The following is a 22709-nucleotide window of genomic DNA, read 5'->3' on the forward strand; positions in this document are numbered from 1 at the left end:
TAGATGGATAGATTCCATCAACCCCTGGTGCCTTGTTCACTTTTAATTGTAATAACTTTGTTTTTTGAGGGCGCCTCCGTAGCCAGGTGGGAAGAAGCAGCAGTGCGTAACATACGCTTCTTGATTAGACCGGGGTTCGAGCCTGTCACCACCAAATACGGAGGATGCGGAAAGGTCAGGGAATGACCACTGCATATTCCCGGAGCAATATGGCCTTAGTTGCTAATGTTCCTAAAAACCAAATTTGTTTTTTGATATTGCCAAAAAACAAAGTCAGTTATCACAAAATCACTAAACTTAATTAATATTAAAAAAGCCACTGTTTTCCTCAAATTTAAATCTTTGTATGTGAATGTGAGTTCAATGTCTACACTGTCATTTATGTGTGGCAAATCAAAACTTAGAAAGTAATTAAATGTAAAAATGAAACAGAACTAATATCTAATGAATAGGCACATGTTGCACGAAAATTGTAATTTTAGATTTTTTTTTTTTAATTGATACAATATACCTTTTTTGTTTTTTCCTCCCTCCTCATACAGACATTTGCAGAACACTTGTATGGAGTGATGGCATGGATAGTTCCTGTTTTTGTTGCCATGTCCACTTTTGGTGGTGTAAATGGAATTCTGTTTACCTCTTCTCGGTAAGAAATAATGCTATTCTGCCACATAAATTTAAAGTATATGTTATTCTTTGTGATGTTAATTTATATTAATCACTGCATACCCTTTGATATTATTTCTTTGAGTATGATTTCTTTTACTTGCTAAAAGAAATCATACTCAAAATCTGTTATTTATTTATCTCAGTTAATTATGTGCTTTATTTTATTGTCATGCTCATGGCTTAGATGCATTTTTTATTCTACATTCATTTGATGTTGATGCCTACAACATACAGATTAATGCTTATAGGTTTTCTTCCTTGTGAACTATCTGAAAAGTAAATTTTTTTTTTTATTATTATAGATGGTTCATAAAATTTGATTATCAGTTGTGCTAATTCTTCATTTATAGCCATTTTAGAGTTAGCATCAAATATTTTTGCATGTAGGAATTATATTCAAATTGGAAGCCATTTTAATGGACAAAATATTGGCTACTTAAATTTATTTTGTTTGTAATTTCAGATTGTTTTATGCTGGAGCAGCTGAAGGGCAGATGCCTGCAATTTTATCTATGATTCAGATAAATCACTTGACCCCAGTGCCAGCAGTTATATTTATGGTGAGTAGTGGAAAATAAATTTTTATTAGTATATATGCTTTTTTTTTTTTTTTTTTCAATTTCTTTTAATCCCATTGTAATCAAAATTTTACCAAATTATTTGAAAATAGACACAAGTATTAATACTGTATTCAAAATATTCACAGTACTGTGCTGTTTATCATACAGAAGTGTGTGTTCATGAATTGATTTGAATTCATGGGCTGAAAAATCTAGACTAATTCAGTAGAAAATCTGATTTTGTCTGCCTGGGATCAGCAACTACAGTCCTGATTGAAGAGGCCTTTAAGAATTTCTGCAAACTTCTCCAAATGAGTGCAGAAAATCTTAAAGGCCCCTTCAATCAGGACTGTAGTTGTGTGTGATCTAGAAGAAAACATGGAGGACATGTTTTCTTCTAGATCGCGCACACACACACACCCTTCATCAGCTATTTAGTTAATCCCCTGGAGATTCATGGGATGGCAAAAGTCATAAAACAATTGCTGAGCTCCAACAACCTTTCAGTTTTTGTCAGGTCTAGACAAGAATTGATCAGACAGTAATACTAAGCTGTTTGTTAAACTTATTCAAGTCACAAGTAACAAAAGCACCTTAGGAGAAAATATTCAATTGAGTCTTGAGTAGTTTATAGCATGGAAAAGTATTTTGTTTTAAACTTTGTCTTTTGTCCAGAAGATTAGTTGTGCTTTGATGATTTTATCACAGTTCCACAGGGCTCTAGAGGTTTGCTCTTATAGTTCTATTAAGCTTGATTAGGTTTTGTATTTATATGTATTTTAAAGATATGCTAACAAAATATTGGTGCTATTTTATCAGTTTTCTCTGATGGTTTAAAAAATTTCGAAGTTGCATAATACAGAATTACTTCTGCATTTTACTTGTTATAGACAACACCAAACACAATATTTCAGGCTGCTATCTATTGGTTGTTTAAACTTCTGCCCTAGCCTAGCTCAGTGAAAAGTTAGCGTCTGCATATGTTTTGAGTTTATTTATGCAACTTGCACTTGTTGGTGTCACTTATTTTTCCATTTTTTTTTTTTTTTTTTTAATGTCATGAATGGTATGCTTCTTGATACTTAATGTGGATAAAACAGACTTTTTTGTGAGGCTTGGTAATAGTTTCATCATGTCTCATCCTATTGGAGATTATTGTTTTTGAATCCCATTGGAAACTGGAGGACTCTTGAAGGAATTTGGTCATAGCTGTAGTTATCCAGTCTCATTTAGAGGAATTATAGACATAATTTTGGGCAAGCATTGCCCATGGATAGCAAATTTAATTCAATTTCAAGTACAAGGTGATGTTGTATTTTGGTGTTGCAGCTAATAACAGTAAAATGCCATTAACTGAGTGATGCACCAGTTTCACATGTCATGTGCTATTTAAAAATTCTGTATGTCACAATAACTATGTAGTGATGATTTATTAAATCACAGCAAGTGTACAAGTGGCTCCAGCATTTCTGTAAAGGTTTTTAAAATTTTATAAAAGAATTGTCTACTTTGAATTCATACCTTAAAAGTAAACTGAAGTACACTTTTTTTACCTAATAGATCCTATCAGAAGTAAAAGACCCAAGAAAGGATCAGGGAGATTGGTTCTTGTTACATTAACTGTGCACCTGCTAAAAGGTCCATTTTGGTTAGCAGTATCTCACTAAACATCGGATAATAACATTAGAGATATACTTTATTCACCAAATCTGGTGCCATGCAATATTTTTTCCTTTTTCCAAGGCTAAATTGGTTTATGAAAGTTTGCTTCAAGGATTCCATTATCACAATAAAATGTCAAAGATGATGGCACAAAATGCTTTCTAGATTTCTTCAAGCAATTACAATCGCTGAAATATGTAATTCCGTGGAAGCTAATTATGTTGAAAGCTTTTGACACTGTTGTGCATTAAAGACTACTGTCCAAATTGAGCAGAATGGTATGGTATTAAGAGTAAGTTGCTACAATGGATAAAAGGGTGGTGATCAGTGGACGATGCTCTTCGGTGTGGGCCCACTGTTGTTTTGTATATTTATCAATGGTATTGATGAATGTATATTAGGCTTAGTGTCGAAGTTTGCAGATGATACAAATGTTGGCAGTGTGCTACTGCAACAGGATCTAGAAAATTTGGGCAGATGGGCTGAGAAGTGGCAACTGAAGTTTAACATTGACAAATGCAAAGTACTGCATGTCGGTAGAAGTAACCTCAGAGGAACGTACCAACTGTGTGATACTACACTTAGGGTGGTATAAAATGAAAAAGACCTGGTACTAATCGTGCAGTCAGATATGAAGTTTTCTGAGCAATGCAGACAGGCTTCAAGAGCAGATCATGGGGTTTTGTCAATGATATACAAGAATTTTGCTAGCAGGGAAAAGGAGGTGATTATCCCTTTGTATAAGTCAATGGTCTGGCTACGTCTTGAGTACTGCATACGGGTCTGGAGGCCTCATTTTAGGAAGGATGTAGATTTGCTTGAGCAAGTACAGAGAAGGGCAACAAGATAGATAAGGTAAATGGAGGCAGTCTTCTTACCAAGAAAGAGCTTAAGTTCTACAAATTGCAGCGGCTCGAGACTAGACACCTGCGAGGTGATCTGATTGAGGTGTATAAAGCCTTAAATGGGTTGACGACGCTGAATTCTCATGGGATGCTTCAGCTTGCTCAGATTACGAACCTGAGTGGCCATTAATTCAAATCGAGGCAAGACAGTTGTCAAATTGAAGTGTGGAAATTTGCATTTAGCCAGCAGGTGGTTAATTGCTGGAGCAAGCTTCCATCTGTTGTTGTGGAAGCTGATAGCTTAAATAAGTTCAAGGAGGAATTGTACAAACATTTAGGGAGAATGGTTGTGTGAATTTTTTTTTTTTTTTTTTCTTTGGCTGAGGCATGTGATGCAAGAAAGCAAGTGTATGAGCTTGCTTTCTTGCATCACATGCCTCTATTACTAACTGTTTGTGGTCTGATGTCATGACTATCAGTTGTTGCTGATTATGAAATTTGTTCACTGTGCTACCATAATTATTGTACTGTCATCTATATACTTCATGTAAACAATGTAAAAAACTATATTTGTGTTTATATCAATTTTTAACAGCAGGCAGTAGTTGTTTTTCATTTTAGAAGTCATGGAGTGTTAGAAGTGAAGTATTTAAATTGTCTTCAACATCTCTTAACAGCCTTTCTGATAGAGAAATTGAGAAACTCTTAGAGCTTTGTGATGCAGAATTTGAACAAACTGAAGATGTTTTGTCCACCCACCTCCTTTACAAAACTAAAATGTTATTGTGTGAATAGGGTACATGATACCAATCTAAAACCACTTCCAGGTGATAAGGACATCGTCAAGTTTTTATTCACAAAGCAGGTGGCAGCATAATTGCAAAACTTGACTCATGGTGGAATTTGTGTTTTTGCACAATGATTTTTTATAAAGTGTGCAGACCTTTCTTCTTTGTAGAAGCTACAATCACAGACATTGTGTATTTGGATATTTTATAGAATTTCTTTATATCCTAACTGCAGGATCACAATGATGGTGACTTGATTTTCCAACAAGACTGAGCTTTTCACATTACTTCAAAGTTTATGCATACCTGAAAACACAGCATTTTCTGGGAAGGAGATTGAAAGAGGAAGACTGATTTTGTGGTCCCGTGATTCCCTGATCTGACTCCTTTAGATTTTATTCTTTGGGTCAGAGAGTAAAATCTTAAGGAGTCATATTTATGAAAGACTAGGTCTGTGTTTCATGTATGCCAGGAACCATTATGAAACTTAAACATAGTGCATTTGTGAAACAATCAGCTCCACTCACAGGGATACGTTGGGCCAAATATAGGAGGAATTGGATTGTAGATGGGACATCTGCAAAGTAACTAAAGGTATCCACATCAAACACCTCTGGTTAGCACCTCTATCACTTGGACATGTTTCAGATTTGTATCATGTACCCTATTCACACAATGTTTTAATTTTGTAAAGGAGTTTTCTGGACACCCAATATAAAGTAATATTGGTCTGAAGAATAAATAGAATTTAATTTTTCAAGAATATATTTATCAGGAAGAGATTTCTGCAGATATTTTGGATGTTGCTATGCTGCCCACCAACACAATAGAAAACAAAAGGAATTCATAGTAGGGGGATCTAAAGTAAAAAATAATTTTGGTGATTGGAATGATAAAAAAATGTTTGTTCTAGGAAGAATATTGCATAAGATGAAACTATTGTTGGTTTCAAAAATGGAATTTCATTCAAATGTTATAATTCTCAAAAGCCAGCAGAGGAGGCCTTCATATATTTATTTTAGTTAACTAGAAACGGGTTATGTGTCATTTATTTGGTTATATTTTGGAAAGCCTACTACTGACTTGATAAAAGGGGACTCAACTTTTACTTCAAGGATCTTGCTTTATTTCATCAATCAACTGCTTCACAGTACTGACTGGTTTTACACAATTATGTAACTAGTAGAAGCACTTCATAAGTTAAATATACACACACCCAAGAGGCATTTTTATGGGAAACAAAGAGATTATCACAAAGAAACTCAAAAAGCACAGGCTTGTGGGTTTTCAAAAAGATAATGTGTTAGCAATAGAAAGACAAAAGAACTGCACTTGTGCATTCTGTAATACCAAAGCAATGGGAACAGTAAAGGCAGGGATGCAATCTTTAAAATTGAAAAGCCAGTTACTATTTGTGAATACACAAGAAATATGTGTGATGTAGACAGAGGACTGTAGCAGTCTTTTGTCTAGCACCTATATTTCTTGTGTTTAGTTATTTGTTCATTTAAAATTAATGAAATAGTGGAGAAAATATTCCGCCCTTAAGAAATTTCAGTTTGAACAGTTTCATCCTGATGAAGGTGGTAGATCCATCTCAAAAGAACCTTTGTCACATGCAGTTTTGAAAGAAGTTGCTTGTTCAACTAGTAGAAGCTGTGCAAAATAAGAACATTCTTTGTAGAAAAAGGCCATTGAGTTCACATGCAGAAGATGTTGAATGTTTGTCCTCCTTTTTCGGTGAAAGATGAGAATGTGAAACTGTGTAGTAGGTGGTGACAGAAGTGTTAAAAGTGGGAAGATAGAAACAGTTTGGTATTGCAAGAGATATGCTCCCAAAGGATTGCAGGAGTTTGAAAGTTTCAAAAAATATGACACACTAAAATTATATAAATAATAAATAATTAAAATGTGTACAGAGTTTATAAAATGTTTTGCCATGCAATTTTACTTAATTAACTCATACAAACCCAAAAATAAATAATTTTTGAACAAACATCACATTTCACATACCCATTTTTTTTTTTTTTTTTGGACTTTAGAGCTGGACTGCATGGGAATACAGCAAAAATAATTCTGGACCACAAAGGGTGTGCATATTTAATATTTTCAGGGAGGAAGGAAATTTTAGCCAGTGAGTCATAAATTTCTGAAATAAGTTACCTACATGTGCTGATGTTTGGGGAAATTTAAAGGTCAGCTGGATGAGGGAGGAGGGAAATGCATAGGTCGTTTATTTCCTTTTCTTTTATTATTTATTAATTATTATTTTATTTTATTTTTTTATGCTGGTGCAGTATAAGCCTTAGGCTTCCTTACACCATGTGGCCATTACTAATACATCATTTGGAACTTTCTGAATGTACTGTATGTCATCGCCATCATCCAAATCTGTTAAGCCCAGTAAGCATAAAGGTCATTATAATAATACAAATTAGTCTTTATAAACCACCAGCCTTCCATATACTGTTTTCTCTCTTTGCTGTCTTATTTTCTGTTAGATCTTTAGCCCTAGCCAGAGTGGCCCTCTTTTCTCTTATGCTTGTTTGACACCACTGATTCATTGTCCTCTTGGTCTGCCTATATGACTACTGTGATTTATGTTTGCTTCACTTGTTTTTGAATAGATATTCATTACCCCACAATTTTTTTCTTGGTTTCTGATTTGTAATATGGTCCATATATTTTTCTTAAAACTAATTTCTGATTTTTGATCAGTTCTGTTATTTCTTACCAGCTGCATAAGCTAAAATAGGCTTAATAATGTTTTTTGGCTAATTTCACTTTTTATTCAAATGCATTTGTGTAATCAGCATTTTACACTTTTTTTTACTTGTTCTGTTGTTTATTTTTATGTCTAACCTTCCTTTTTCATTAAAGACTGTTCCTAGGTATACAATATGCACTTGTTCAATTTTCTGGTTATTTAGTCATACAGGACTATTCTTTCCCAAGTTTAGTATTAACCATATGCTGTAAGAATGTTTTGCTGCACCCTAAATTTTTCATGTCTCTCCCAACTTTCATAATTTTTGCTTTTGTGCAACTAAGTTTAATGCCAAATTGTCACCAACCTTTATCTAATTTATATAGAAATTCTTGACGATCTTGTATGTACTGTTTAGCAGCACAGTATCATCAGTCCAATTTTTACATCTAAACAGTAACTTATGTTCTTTTATTAAATGGGTCATAAAGGGCGGCAATAAGGTGCAACCCTGTCTGACTTGAAGCTTATTTTTATGCTTTTCTAATCTCTTCATTCCTCACTACAGATTTTCCTTTAAAGATTATCCTTGACATCATAACTTTTCTAAAATTTCAAGGAACAGATTTGGTACTTTGTCACATACTGTGACCAAATCTTAAATAAAAGTTTTTGTTATGGAAAGATAGCAAAACCTGGCATTTTGATTTGGGACATTTTTATAATTTGTCATAGTGCATTTGATCCTAGTGTACTCTGTTTGGCCTTAAATCTGACTATTCTTTCCCAAGTTTAGTATTAACCATATGCTGTAAGAATGTTTTGCTGCACCCATCAAATATTCAGGTACTTCTAACCCATTTCTCTAAGTTACATGAATATATTTTTTCTGATACACTAAGGAGTAAAATTCCTCTGTTATTGCCACATAGTTTTATTTCCCTTTATTGATTAATTTTTGAAATTTAATTTGATTTAATTTTGAAATGGCCCACTTTTACCATGTGGATAATGTAAAATTAATTTATTAATTTAGTACTTTAACTTGATTCCTAAATTTATTACAGAGGTGATGTTTCAGTATCCAGCTAGGATCATCCCATACCTGTATTAAAATAAGAGGAGCACAGGGTAAATTTCCCATCATCATTATCAGATCATACAGGACTAAAATAAGGAGAACAAAGTGCAAATTTCAATTTATATTCTAAACAATTTTCCAAAGTAATTTCTAACAATTTTTCAAATTAAATTTACATTCCTAACATTTTTACGGTACTGCAATTTTGGTCAGAAAATAATAGTCCCAAATAAGTGAAGTTTTTGTAAATCAATCATACGTAAAATGTAGGTATGCCATTCCTGAAAGCCCTGTTGGTAAAAAATAAGGTCCAGTAAGGTTGTCTCCAAAAATACTATGCCAAACATTAAAGGAAAATATATGTTAATAATAAGTACTGACAGTCACATGTGGGCTTTCTTTGTCCCAGGTATGAGTGTTTCAAGAGTTACAAATTCTGTTTCTTGTAAAACGTCATTATCTGAAACCAGAATGTACTTAGAAATTGACAATCACATTTACAATTCAAAATGAGCTACTGACAAAATTTCTACACTTATTTATATCTTATTGGCAACAATTCTTGTACAGGCATGTTTCGAAATGGATATGATTGCTGTTCATATAGTATCCTCTACATGCAAACTGATAACCTTCTTGTATCTGTGGTAGCTGATATTTATATAGCAGCAGCATTTTCTCTTCAACATTTGAAGTTCATTGAAATCTCCCCCTCTACCATCATTTACTCATAATGGTTTTAGCTTTATCTGTTTCTCTAATTTGTCTCTACACTGTAGCAAATGTATTCATAAAGTTGAAATTATAACAGTTTAATAACAATTTAACAAATGTACTGTAAACAGTGAGGCAGTTGCCATTGAACCTGACACTCAAGTAATAGACAATTGACACCGCTAGTATAATTCTGCTCTGATTACTCACATCTGAGTAACTGGTGTGATTCATGGGGTAGAACAATCTATTCATGTCAGGTTTTGTATATATTTCTGTATGCCAACACTGATGTGAATCATAAGTTATTTTAACATAAAAATGTTTTGTCGATTTACAATTAATGTTTAATATCTTTGAAACAGACTTTTGAGACATATGTTTATAGGAACTTTATTCTTATTTTTAGCTATGGAATATGCTCCTATTTCTGTTCCATACCATTTTGAAATATTTTGTGTATATATAACAATTTTTAATGAATTAATTATTTAATTAGCTGATTACTTAATTATTGTTTTGCAGTGTTGTCATTATTAAAGGCTATTTTATACTCTGATTCTTTCTAAAATTATTTACAAATAACTTTTTATTTTTATAGGCACTGTTGTCTCTTGTCTATCTTTGCTCTAGTGATATCTATGCCCTTATTAATTATGTGGGATTTGCAACGTGGTTAGCTATTGGCCTTGCTGTTGTATGCTTGCCCTATTTGAGGTGGAAGCAACCCAACCTGCATCGCCCAATTAAAGTAAGTTTCATTATTTATTTAAAAAGCTTATAAAATTAGTAAGCCAAGCATAAAATAAAATATTGGAGTGTGAATTTCCCTCATAATTTTCTCTTACTTTGCTACCCATAGTCCTTTATATGAAGGAAAAAATTATTTACTGGATGAAATGTCACATCAAAAACTTATAAATATATAAAACAAGAAATTATATAAAAATAATAAGCCTCCAAAGAAATTTTTTTTTATATGTATTATTTTGGTTTGATTTAATAAATTTTATGTCCATTGTTGATAACTTGATTATGATATGCAGACAGTAGAAGGCAGAATAATCACACAAGTGTAATCATGGCAGTATTTACCAACCGCAAGAAGGCAAATGTATACTTTGGTTCAATGAGCTGCAATCTGCCACTCTGTTATATGTAAATTTTGAACCATGTTTGAAATTTATGCATAAAAAATTTATATTAAAAAGAAACCAAGTAGACCCACAGTTATGCAGTGGTACGAAAATTTCATAATGGATGCTTGTTTGTGCAGTCATCCTGGCAGAGATGTGAGCAAAGGTCAGTGAGGTGTAATATTGCTAGTTCAATATTACACCTCACTGACCAGTTTTGCCCAGGAAAATCTATATAACATGCCAGTCATGAGCTTAACATGTCAAGGTTAACAATGTGTAACGTGTTATGTCACTGTCTGAGGATGAAACCATATAAGTTATTGCTCTTACAGAAGCCACTGATTGCAGACAAAACCTGGAGGATAGAATTTTGATGATAAATTTTTCCATGATTACAGTTTTGCAGTTATGCTGCCATCTGTTGTAGCACACACATTTTCCGATTTGTGAATAAAAACATGAAGATATTCTGTATCACTTGGAAGTGGTTTCATATTTTTATCATGTGTCCTATTCGTGCAATAACGTTTCAGTTTTTTGTAAAAGAGGTTTGTGGACATGCTGTACATTGAATATTCCTGTATATTTGTTAAAAAAAAAACACTGATGCTTGATATTACTTTCATAACTGCTTTAGCAATAGCAGTATCCATTTTGACTGCGGAATAGTGACAATTTTCCCTTGATGTCACTTGCCACTTTCACTTAGGTCACTGAAAGTTTAAAAAAATTTTTATAAATGACCTGGTCTTGGCGCATTATAGCCTTAGTAGCTGATGCGCCAATAAAACCAAAAAAAACTAAACCAAACCACTTTCACTTAGCAGTGAGAAATGGTGATTCTTTAAGTAGCTACCTATGAAATTTGTTTGTGTGTGCAGATTTGGAATACTGGTCAGAATGATATGTCAACATGCATTACATTGACTGCTAATTTTTTAAGAAATGAAATTTTTTGATATTTGCAGCAGGGTTGTATACAGAAATTTAAAAAGGGAAGGAGGTTTTGGCCCATTAAAGGAGGGGATTTATTAATATCCTATTACATTTTAAAAAAATTCTGTGTGAGCAAAAATTATGAATTGTAGACTAAAACTAGTAAGTGATCTTATTATCCATAACGAAAAGAATTTCCAAAATGAAATGTTCTATTTTTATTAATTTTTACCAAAACTTAATTATGTGTTTACTAAAAGTTGTGTTAATTATTAAAAGTTAATTAGCTGAGACACATATGTACAATGATAATCAATAATAATAATAAAAAAAACTGAGTAAGCAACCGGTTACACCGAATTTAATTTTTCTGAATTATTGGAACTGGCTACACTGACCTCTGTAAAGTGGACAACTGCCTGTAGTGGGCACTTTCTTTTGACCCAGTGGTGAAGAATAAAATCCTACAAGATGTTGGAATTTTTATTTCTATGTTCAAAATAATTTCAGTAAAAGACATTTTTGTGTGGACTGGTAATAACTATTTTGGATTTTATGCTTTTTTTCCCTTTTACCTCGTGTAAATTCTCTGACCTTCTGTAGCTGCTATCAAATATAAGAAATATTTATTTATTTTTGATTTACTGATTGTTTTTGGGTAATATTCTGCTACCTTTTTTTCAGGTACATATAATTTTCCCATTTATTTACATTTTGGCTTCCATCTTTATTACAATAGTACCAATGATTGCAGATCCTATTGGAACAGGTGAGATATATATATATGTATAATTGAAGTATGTAAAATTGTAATTTAAGTAAATTTTAATTATCATGAAATTTTCCTTTTTTCATTTTGTGTGTGTGAGGGGTATCAAAACGTTTGTACCTTGACCTAGATAAAACATCAGTCGGAAAATGCCGTTTTTAATATAAGTTGTCTACATATTCAATAACTAACGTGTAGGTGATTGTACACCAGAGGTGGAGCCCTGAATCTAAGGAAGGACCCTATGGTTGACAAAGTGGAGTATTGAGCAGTGATCAAGTTCCTGCATTTGCAGGGCAAGAAAGCTCAGGAAATTGACAAAGAAATGAAAGCTGTGTATGAGAAGAATTGTCCATCCTATGACTGTAAAAAATTGTAAATGGGAGTTCCAGTGTGGTCATACAAGTGTCTTTGATGAGCCAAGAGAAGGAAGGCCATCAACATCCACAGACAGCGAGACGGTTGCAAAGGTTGAGCAGCTGGTGCTGAGTAACAGACGTGTGACAATTAATTTCATTGCAAATGCAGTCTGCCCACAGCAGTGCAGTCATGACCATCTGCACATGTCTAAGGTTTCCGCATGATGGGTTCCAAGATTGTTGACGCCTTTGCAGAAGCAATGTCGAATGCAGTGTTCTCGCCAACTGTTGGATTTGTGTAATGTGGATGTTCAGAACTTTTTTGATCAGTTGGTGACAAATGACGAATGCTGGGTATACCAGTATGATCCGGAGACTAAAGACATGTCAAAGCAGTGGAAGCACAGCAGTGGAATTGTGGTTTCAGACAAAAAATGCAGACTTCTATGATCAAGGCATTAAACATCTGATCCATAGATGGGAGAAATGTGTCACATAGAAAAGGATTTTTTTTTTTTTTAGGAGCATTAGCAACTAAGGCCATATTGCTCCAGGAATATGCGGTGGTCATTTCCCTGACCTTTCCGCATTTGGTGGTGACGGGCTCAAACCCCGGTCTAATCAAGAAAAGGATTAAAGTTCCTATGAAGTTTCACCTTTCTAGAGCTATTATTTCTAGGTAAGGGTACAAACTTTTTGATGCCCCTTGTATATATGTACAGGGTATTTCGAAATTATGTATACACACTTTAAAAATTGATATTTAATGAACAATATGCACCGATTTAATTTTCTTGAATTCACTTTGTAGCTTAAAAGTAGACAATTTTTTTTTACAATAATTTTTTTTTTTATAGTTACCTCTGATACAAAGGAGAATACCCAATTAAGTTTTGAAGAAAGAAAGGCAATTATAAAATGGTATTGGAAATATGAAAATGTCAGTGAAGTTCAGTATGCTTGGAAATCACAATATGAAACAAGAGTGCCCACATGATCAACAATTACTCATTTGCAGGATAAATTTGAAGAGCATGGAACCATTCAGAATATCAATAACTTAGCATGTGGGAGGAAGAGGACATCCAGAAGTAATGAAAACATTGAAGCTAAGAAATGCAATCTTGTGCACTCCAAGAAAATCAACAAGACAGTGTTCACAAGAGCTAGGTTTAAACCATACAAGTGTTTTTAGAATGATGAAGGAATTAAACTTTAAGTAATTTATACCTCAATTCAGTAAGATGATCCGGATTGACAATTGCAATTTTTCCTCCAAGGTTGCTAGATCTCTCATCCCTTTAGATTTTTTTTGCTTGAGGATACTTGAAAAATCAGGTTTACAGTCACAAACTGCAAACATTGGAGAAATTTTGGATGAAAATTCAACAAAAAGCAGAAAACATTTCCCGTGATTTATGCATTTCAGTATGTAGATCTGTTGAAGATAGATGCCACTCATGCATTAATGCTGATGGAAGACATTTTGAACAATTAAAGTGTGTATACATAATTTTGAAACATCCTGTATATATATATAAAATTAAAATGAAATGAAACAAAAATAAAACTTATGCCAGTAGTATGGCAAAACAGTAGAGTAAAAATAATCGAAATTAAACATAAAAAACCAAACCAGTACAGAGGGAGAGGAAGAAAGGTAACAAGACTAAAGATATTGTAGAAGAAAAGCTCCAGAATAATTTAAAAAATCTAAATGAAAAATAATAAATTAGAATAATCAATTAAATTTAAAAGTCAAATACATAAAAATTTACCAGCGACCTCCTTGACGGGTACCTGAATTGCGTGAAATATCACCAGTAATAGAGATGTAAACTAACTACAATAAAATAAACAAAAATAGACGGACCATTATGCCCCATCTCGACAGAGGACCATAAGACCAATAATGGTTAGGGAATCACTGCATTTCAAACATTAGGCGAACCGATCAAATGATCAGCAGCCCAGCCAATCAATAGATTGAACCGCCAATGCAGAAGATTTGAATAAGTGGTCCTTACGCAGTGAAAAATAAAAAATTGCACAGATACAAGCACTCTAAAGCAAGGCCACACCACTGACAAAAAGTAAGTTGAACCAGATTATATAGACAAATAATAAACTATAGAGGGTGGCATGGTGCAGCATTAGCATATTGACCCCCTACTGCCATGCAGTATACATATAATTATGTGATATACATATAATTATTCTGATGCGTTCTTTACCATTTTGTTTTAATTTTCTATTATTAATGATTCTGTTATTAATTATTGTTCATTATTTAATTATGAACAACAGTTAATAATGGAATCATTAATAAAAGAAAATTAAAATAAAATGGTAAAGCACACATCAGAGGCAGCAGATTGCTTGGAGAATAAAAATGAAATGAAACTAAAAAATAAAAATAAAACTTATGGCAGAACAGTAGAGCGAAAATAACCGAAATTAAACATAAAAAATCAAACCAGTAGGGAGGGATAGGAAGAAAGGTAACAAGATTAAAGATATTTTAGAAGAAATGCTCCAGAATACTTGATTATGCAAATTAATTATAGTTCATTATTTAATTATATATGTATATATATATATATATGTATATATATATATATTAATTAATATACCAATATTGGTGTATACACCAATGAGCCAAAACATTATGACCAGTAAGTTGCTGTGCAAATCGAAGCAACTGCAGGTGAACTACGGGTTGGTACGTGGTATAAAAAACATCTGATACTGAGCTCTGTCAATCAGTGTTACTCTTGTTCTTCAGATGGGGAAGGCAGCAGACTTAAGTGGGTTTGACAAAGGCCAAATTGTAATGGCCAGACAACTGGGTCAGAGCATATCCGAAACGGCACAGCTGGTGGAATACTCACGGTCAGCCATGGTTAGTACCTACCGAAAGTGGCCCGAGGAGGGGGAACCCACAAGCCGCCGACGAGGCGTTGGACAACCATGGTTCATCAGTGCTCGAGGTGAGCGAAGGCTCTTCCGGATGGTACGTGGCAACTGTGGTGCAACTTGCCGGTAATTGGAATCCTGGTGATGGGAGTAATGTCACAACACACAGTACATCGAACCCTGCTGAAAATGGGGCTGCGTAGTGCTCTGAGTGCCCATTCTAACCACGGTTCACCTACAATGGGCATGTGAGCGTCGAATCTGGACCTTGAGTGATTGGAAGAAGGTTGTCTTGTCCGATGACTCACATTTCCTGTTGCACCATGTGGATGGCCGGGTACGTGTAAGTCATTTACCTGGGGAAGTGATGGCATCTGGATGCACCATGGGACGAAAACAAGCCAGTGGTGGTGGTGGTGGTGGTGTTCTGCTGGGATACCCTGGGTCCAGTCATCCATGTGCCAGCACTGATGTCTACCACCTACCTAAAGATCATTGCTGACCGGGTACACCCTTTCATGGCAACAGTCTTCTCTCTGGCAGTGCAGTCTTTCAGCAGGATAATGCGCAATGCCACACTGCCCAGATTGTTTGAGACTGGTTCACAGAACATGAGGAAGACTTCCAGGTATTGCCCTGGCCTCCAAATTCCACAGACATCAATCCCATCGACCATCTGTGGTCAAAGTATGTCTGTGGCGTCTCAACCATGGACCCTACAGGAGTTAAAGGATCTGCTGGTTGCATGTTGTTACCAGATACCACAAGGCACATTTAGAAATCTTGTAGCGTCCATGCCTCGCCGGGTACAAGCTGTTTTGACTGCACGTAGAGGACCAACATCATATTAGGTAGGTGGTCATAATGTTTTGGCTCATTGGTGTATATGTTGTACAATGCTCATTACTGGCAAAGCTGAAGTTTTTAAAAACCTTGGTTTTAGTTTTGGCATCAGAACAGCAAAGCAGTTTGTAGTTACAATGAACTTTATTCTGTGTATAATGGCATTTCTCATACTGTAAAGGTTTTGTTATCTTTGATATAATGCACTTCTTGAAGCTTTTAACCATCATAATGTACCCAATGTTTGCAATAGGCCATCTCAATCCTGATTCAGGAGTTAGATGTAGAATTTTTTTTTTTTTTTTTTATGGTGACCAAAGCTTCTTATGCTCATAAACAAATCAATAAATACATGTATTGTGGTACACGTACAACACAGCATCAACAAATACATGTACTATGTATTATAGTACATATATTTATAAGAGTTGAGAAGACAAGATATACAGCATTTTTGGACTTAAATATCTGTAGGTTGTAATTTTAAGAAGGAAATATATACAAAAGGTGGCTGTTAGCTCTCCTAAAGAAGAGAAAAAGAAAGAATAAATGAGGAGGGGAAAGTTAATTTGATGAGTTTGGAGTTTGACTTGGATGGTGGTTGTTGTCAGGGTGGTTTTAAAGAAAGGATGCAAGGAAGTAAACTTTTATTCTTTTTTTGGTATATGCAGATCAAAAAAACATTTCCCCAAACTTTAATGTTATTACCATTACCAGAAAGTGCCATTTTCTGAATTCTTCTCAAAATCTGGAATTAGTTACCTTCACTTTTGGAGATAATTGATTTCAGTGATCTGCCTGAAATTAAACTTCTTAAAATTCAGTCTTCTGTTGCAGTAACTCCCTAAGAATTTATATTCATTCTCCTTGGTTCTTGTCTCGCCACCATCCAGAATACATACCTCTCTCATTCATTTTACTCGTTCTCTTCAAGATGTTATCAGGTCTTCCCTGAGGTGTCTAATAACAGTACTTTCATGTTCACAACTAACTGTTCTTTGTAAAGGACAACATTTAACACTCTCTATCAATCAGGTCACTTTCCTTTGTGTATCTCTATAGAAATGCTGTTTTTTAATGGTTTTGAATATTTAAGTCACCAAGGATAATAATGATTTCACTGCTAAGAAAGTTGATTTTAAGAACAGAAAGTAATCAGTTTCGAATTCTAAATTCTTAAAAATTTCAAGTGATCTGTATATCTAGGAGTTTCATAGAGGCAACAATTGAACTGAATAGAATGTGGATGTTTTGCATCACAAGAAATCAAGGAGAGTCTAGATTAGGAGTCTTTGACCAGAAATATCACAGCAACTCTGTGCATAAATTTTGAAATTAGTCTCAATTTAAAATTAAATTAGTCAGAGAGTGTAATTAGAAAGAATGAGATCAGCTGTGATTGAAGAAAAATGAATAGTTAAGATTTTATTAGAAAAATTAGCAAGTTTAGATTATTACAGGTGGAATTTGGTTTCACTGAAATTAAAATTTAGACCACATATGTTAAATGGGTTAGGAAATTTTTGGAAGGTTTAGTTCTTTTCTTTGATAATTTGTTCCATTAGTTTGACTATTTTTAATTATTGAAGTAATTGAGATAAAAGTTGGAAGAGGAGGGTATGAAATGATCAACATTTTAGAAATGCCGTACTTGTGGCATTTCTAACTCCTTGACTTTGGATATCCTGGGCAGTATTCCCCAAATACATGCTACTTGGACCCCCTCTAGTGACAGCTGCAGAGTAAAGGCAGCAAGGTTATTTTCATTTGGTGGTCTGGAAGCACTCTTGTGTGTTACTAGTAGATTCACTTAGATGTACCATCTAGCAGCTGGCCTCTATTACCATTTTAAAGTTGTATCCTTTAAATGTATAGATGTTGGATATCATATACATAAGGCAGACAAAAATTGGAGTTCAAACATGATTTTGTTACTTCAGGTTGCTGTTAAGCAAATTTGGTATTGTACTGTTAAGAAATATATATAGAGAGGGATGTTCACCTTGTGTTCTTTCAATAGTTTTGATAGAACTGCAGCAACTCGAATATTTTTTAATTTTTAAAATACTTGAATATAAAATCATTTAATTCAAAAATATCTGCATTCTTAAGCATAACATATTTTGAAATGCAGGAAATAGTAAGATGATGTCCTGTACTCCTCTCACAAAATTACAAGAGTACTGGGATTGTGAGAATTCTGTCTCACAATCCTAGTTCAGTTTCTCATCTTTATATGTAATGAACATAATCACACTATTTCTTCCTACTCATCATGATAAAAAAAAAAGTTATGTAATGTTTTTAGTCTCATTCACAGGATATAACACTCATTTCAGTAATGTAAGAATAACATTTAAACAGTTGATTGGTGGAGTCTGTACTTCTGCTTAATAAACTGAATAATGTAGGGAAACCAATTAGCCATAAAGTAACCAAATGTAAAATGATAATAAAATAAAAATTCGAATTCACCCAGAAATGCATTCGTTTAAGCAAATCTAGCCAGCTTACAGAAGTATGATCATAGAAACTTCTAAGTGGTGTGTGTGTGTGTGTGTGTGTGTGTGTGTGTGTGTGTGTGTGTGTGTGTGTGTGTGTGTGTGTGTGTGTGTGTGTGTACTATAATTAAAAATAATAAATAAAAGTTATGTGTCAACACAGCCTATAAATTTAGTGCTTATATTTACCAGACACGTAACTGTGACAATTTGTAAACTTAAGAAATGCCACCACAATCGTTGTGAAACAAAATAACTTAAATACTCCTTGAATTTTTGGTAAAATATCAGGTTTGTCATAATTTCTTTGTATTTTCAAGAGTTTTTTTTAATTTTATTTTATTTAACACATGAAAATTTATAAAAAACACTACTGATAAATAATATGAATTGTATTCCAGGTTTTGGTGTGCTTATCATTGCTACTGGAGTTCCTGTATATTTCATTTTTGTATGGTGGGAAAACAAACCGAAAGCAGTTCGAAAGGCAATATGTAAGGGAATTTTGGTTCTTATTAAATATATATATATATATTTTTTTATTATTATTATTTTTTTTTAATTGAAAAATTGTATCTCACTTCATGGGTAGCAAAAGGTTAAAATTTATTCAAACGAAAAAAACTACTAAAAAGTACTAAAGTAATTGTTCTTAGAGGAGCTTACATTTAAATTAATTTGGAAGTTTGGATTAAATGTATACTCTGAATTAAATGAGGTTATATTGGAGTCTTACTTTTTCAATGAATTGCACTCACAACCAAAACATTATGACCACCTATGTAATAGCATGTTGGGCCACCTTTCGCTATGATAACTTCTTGCCTGGCAAAGTATTAACTCCACGACACCACAGATGTCCTCAGGTATCCTGGACCAGCTGGAGAGTAGGATGTCCCATAGTGAGGAGCTGGCACAGACTGATGAATGCTGCATTCCACCGCATCCCACAAATGTTTGATAAGATTGATGTCAGAAAAACTTGGCACACAAAATGCTTGGACATGATCCTCAAACTATTCCTGCACGATGCAGGCCTTGTGACTCAGCATTGTTTTGTTGAAAGAGTCCAGTGCCATCTGAATACACAGTCACCATGTATGGGAAAGCTTGGTTCAAAACAATGTGCTGAGGATGTGTTCAATGATGTTGAGGTGGTGTCTATGAAAACATCCCCAAACTCATGATACCACCACCACCACCACCAGCTTGTTTGTGTCCAACCATGCAGTATAGTTTCAGCTGTTCACATGCTCATCATCGGATATGCACCTGTCTATCAGCATGATAAAGCTGGAACCTTGACTGATCAGACCAGGCAACTCTTTTTCCAGTCATTTGATATCCAGAAATGGTGTTCTCGTGCCCACTGCAGGTGGAAGTGTCTGATGATCAGTCAACGTGGGTACATGAACAGATCGTCTACTCTGTAGGCCTGTCTGCAAGAGTGTTTGCTAGTTGGTGTGCTCAGAAACATTTCTCCTGTGCATGTTGGGTGGTTGTCTCCTCTGCAAGTGTGTTTGCTGGTTGGTGCTCTGAAACATTTCTCTTGTGCACCCTGGTTGCAGTCTGCCATTAACTGAAGCATTGTGAGCCATCAGTTGTTCCAAACACCATGTGCCACTTGCTTCCCTTCAGCTGTCAACCACTGGTGGTCTTTTCCTGGCATGTTGGATGGTTGTGTGTGCCTCTTCAGACCATTCCTGCCACACCTTCAGTAGAGTGGCCCTTGAACAGTAAACATTGCCTGTAGTTAATGGGAGGTTGGCCCCTACCTTATTATTGCCACAAATCATTCCACATTCAAACTCTATCAGATCATTCCCTTTTCCCATTGTATGGGCTCCATACTAACAAACTGGCAGGTACTACCTGTGTTGTCACTATATAGGCTGCACCAGTCCATGACATCACTCCTGGGTTCTGTGGGATGTATTCACTTGTGGAGACTTGGGTGGTCATGTTTTGGCTCATGAGTGTATGTTATTATAACGATATATAAGGGTTATGGAAAAAAAGTAGTGAAAGCACAATAGTTATCAGATAATATTCATTGTCTTCGATAATTCCACATCTTCAGCATCATCTCTATCACGGGTTTCCATAAATGAGGAAGGTCAACAAATACTATCTGCTGACTGATATTTTTAGACGACCATAAATGATCTATGGCTTTCAAAATGTTTTTTTTACTGTGGAGGTATTCTCTTATTTCAGAGGGAGGGAGATGAAAAACTCTACTCTCCTCACCTGAGATCAGATAACTATAGTCCAAATTGAAGAGGCCCTTTCACTAAAGTGATTTGAACTCAGAACTCTTCAAGAAAGTGATAAGCGGAAAAACAGTACATTGTCATGGAGGTGTAGCATTTATTAAAATATCATTTTTCAGAAGTAACTTTCACAACATGTAGTCATTTTGATGCATCGTGGCCTTAGTTGCCTTTGCACCATAAAAATCAAATCAAACATGTAGTCATTTAGCAATAAAATACTTTCTTGTTAAGCAGAAGAACTGTCTTCTCTTTTTGATTCAGACCGTCCACTACTTTTAAAATGGAGCTTCCCCACATTGTGGGGAGGCTTCACAATGATCATAACCCACATTGTGGTTTTGAGTTAGTGGTTTAACTTGCCTGCTATGGTAATCAATTTTTCAAATGTGAAGTAGGTGAATTTATGTTACATGCTGCGAGAGGAGATATATTCAGGTGATACATATGAGGATAAAATAGCAGCACACTGAATTGAAGAAGACGTTTTATTAAAAATTAACATTTTGAACCATCTCTGAGTTGATATGTGTAGTTTGAAATAAATCATCTTTAGTGTCCTCTTAAGTGGACTCAGTAACTAACTAAATTATACTGTATGAAAAAAAATAACAAATAGCATTAATATCAAAAAAAATTTCAAACACAGAAACTAGATGGTATGGCTGACAGGCGATCATTTCTAATAAAGCATCTATAGTCCTCAGAAACCTGAAAAAAAGAAACAAAAAATAGGGTTCTCCTTTGGTGAAATGGTGTTGTTTTCATTTCATCTCATATTGTGAATACCTTTACAACTAGATGCCTGTCATTGTACCACTTCAAATAAGCAATGCTTCCCCATTAGAGAAGACTATTGTTACTTATATCAGTGGATGCCTACCACACAGACAGCAATTTCAGGGCTATTTGGCTCTTCATTGATGGATGGATGGTATAAAACGACTGACAGTGGTATAAAACGACTGACAACCACCAACTGGGCTAGCCAGGTGGGTAAAGTGCCTGCTTGGCAACCCAAAGGTCATGGGTTCGAATCCTGCCTCAGGCTTGGATCAGAGTAGTGCAAAAACCTTGGAAGGTGCATTATGGCCACAGAAGCCAATGTGCCAACAACTGGAAAAAAAAAAAAAAAAAAAAAAAACGACTGACAACCAAGTTATGAAGATTTAGCCCTAAATTTTTAGTCTTGGATATGGAAAATCCTGTAAAGTCAGTTATGTATTAATAATCCTATTCTTTCTCAGATCATGCCCAGTTACTTACAAATTTACTGAAAGTAATCCACTCTGATGTTTCTGTTTATGTCATTTTTCTACAATGAAATCAGTATTTTATAAAATAGTTTTCAGTATGAGCCACAAATATCCACTATAATAACATTACAAAAATTGAAAGATATCAGAATTATTTTTCATCACACAGTGAAACGGTGTATTGTTTATTGTGTCACCATGTCGCACAATTACTCACGCACATATTGAATAATCATGTTCTAATTCTCTATCAATCTATACAATGTACAATACAATACGTTGTTTATACAATAACAGTATATAAATTGTATGAAAATTGACCAAATTCCTATTATTAATATATCTGAAAAATGGTAAGCATACATTCTACGAAAAAAAAAAAAAAAAAAATTACAGAAAACTGATTTTATTGGTTACATTAGAAGTGTTAAAATAGTCTATTACAGTTGACACGTTAACTTACCACAAAGTACAATGATGACCATTTGTAAATGGCATAAGTTCTGCAGTTATTATAAAAGAAAGAGATCAGTTTATGGACAATCTGGATTAAGGATAACATTAGGAATGACAACAGTTTTATTTTAGGATTAGGTAAGTTCACATTTCTCCATGTTTTTTCAGTGACAACTGTAATCAAATGGTTAGTGTAAAAACATGGAGAAATGTAAACTTACCAGCTGAACACTGA

General features: G+C 34.3%; 1 protein-coding gene across 1 annotated transcript in view; it reads left to right on the forward strand.

The window, feature by feature from the left end:
• LOC150077889 (Y+L amino acid transporter 2-like) overlaps nt 1-22709 on the forward strand; it is a 145791-nt gene that overhangs the window by 121090 nt on the left and 1992 nt on the right. The window contains exons 6-10 of the mRNA XM_090384197.1: nt 543-646; nt 1133-1229; nt 9628-9777; nt 11786-11870; nt 18891-18983. Coding sequence (XP_090240323.1) covers nt 543-646; nt 1133-1229; nt 9628-9777; nt 11786-11870; nt 18891-18983 — 529 coding nt within the window. The remainder of the gene's footprint in view (nt 1-542; nt 647-1132; nt 1230-9627; nt 9778-11785; nt 11871-18890; nt 18984-22709) is intronic.

This window comes from Mastigoproctus giganteus, chromosome 11 (assembly GCF_048544385.1).
Source record: "Mastigoproctus giganteus isolate SK-2022 chromosome 11, ASM4854438v1, whole genome shotgun sequence".
In the NCBI taxonomy this organism is placed as follows: domain Eukaryota; kingdom Metazoa; phylum Arthropoda; class Arachnida; order Uropygi; family Thelyphonidae; genus Mastigoproctus; species Mastigoproctus giganteus.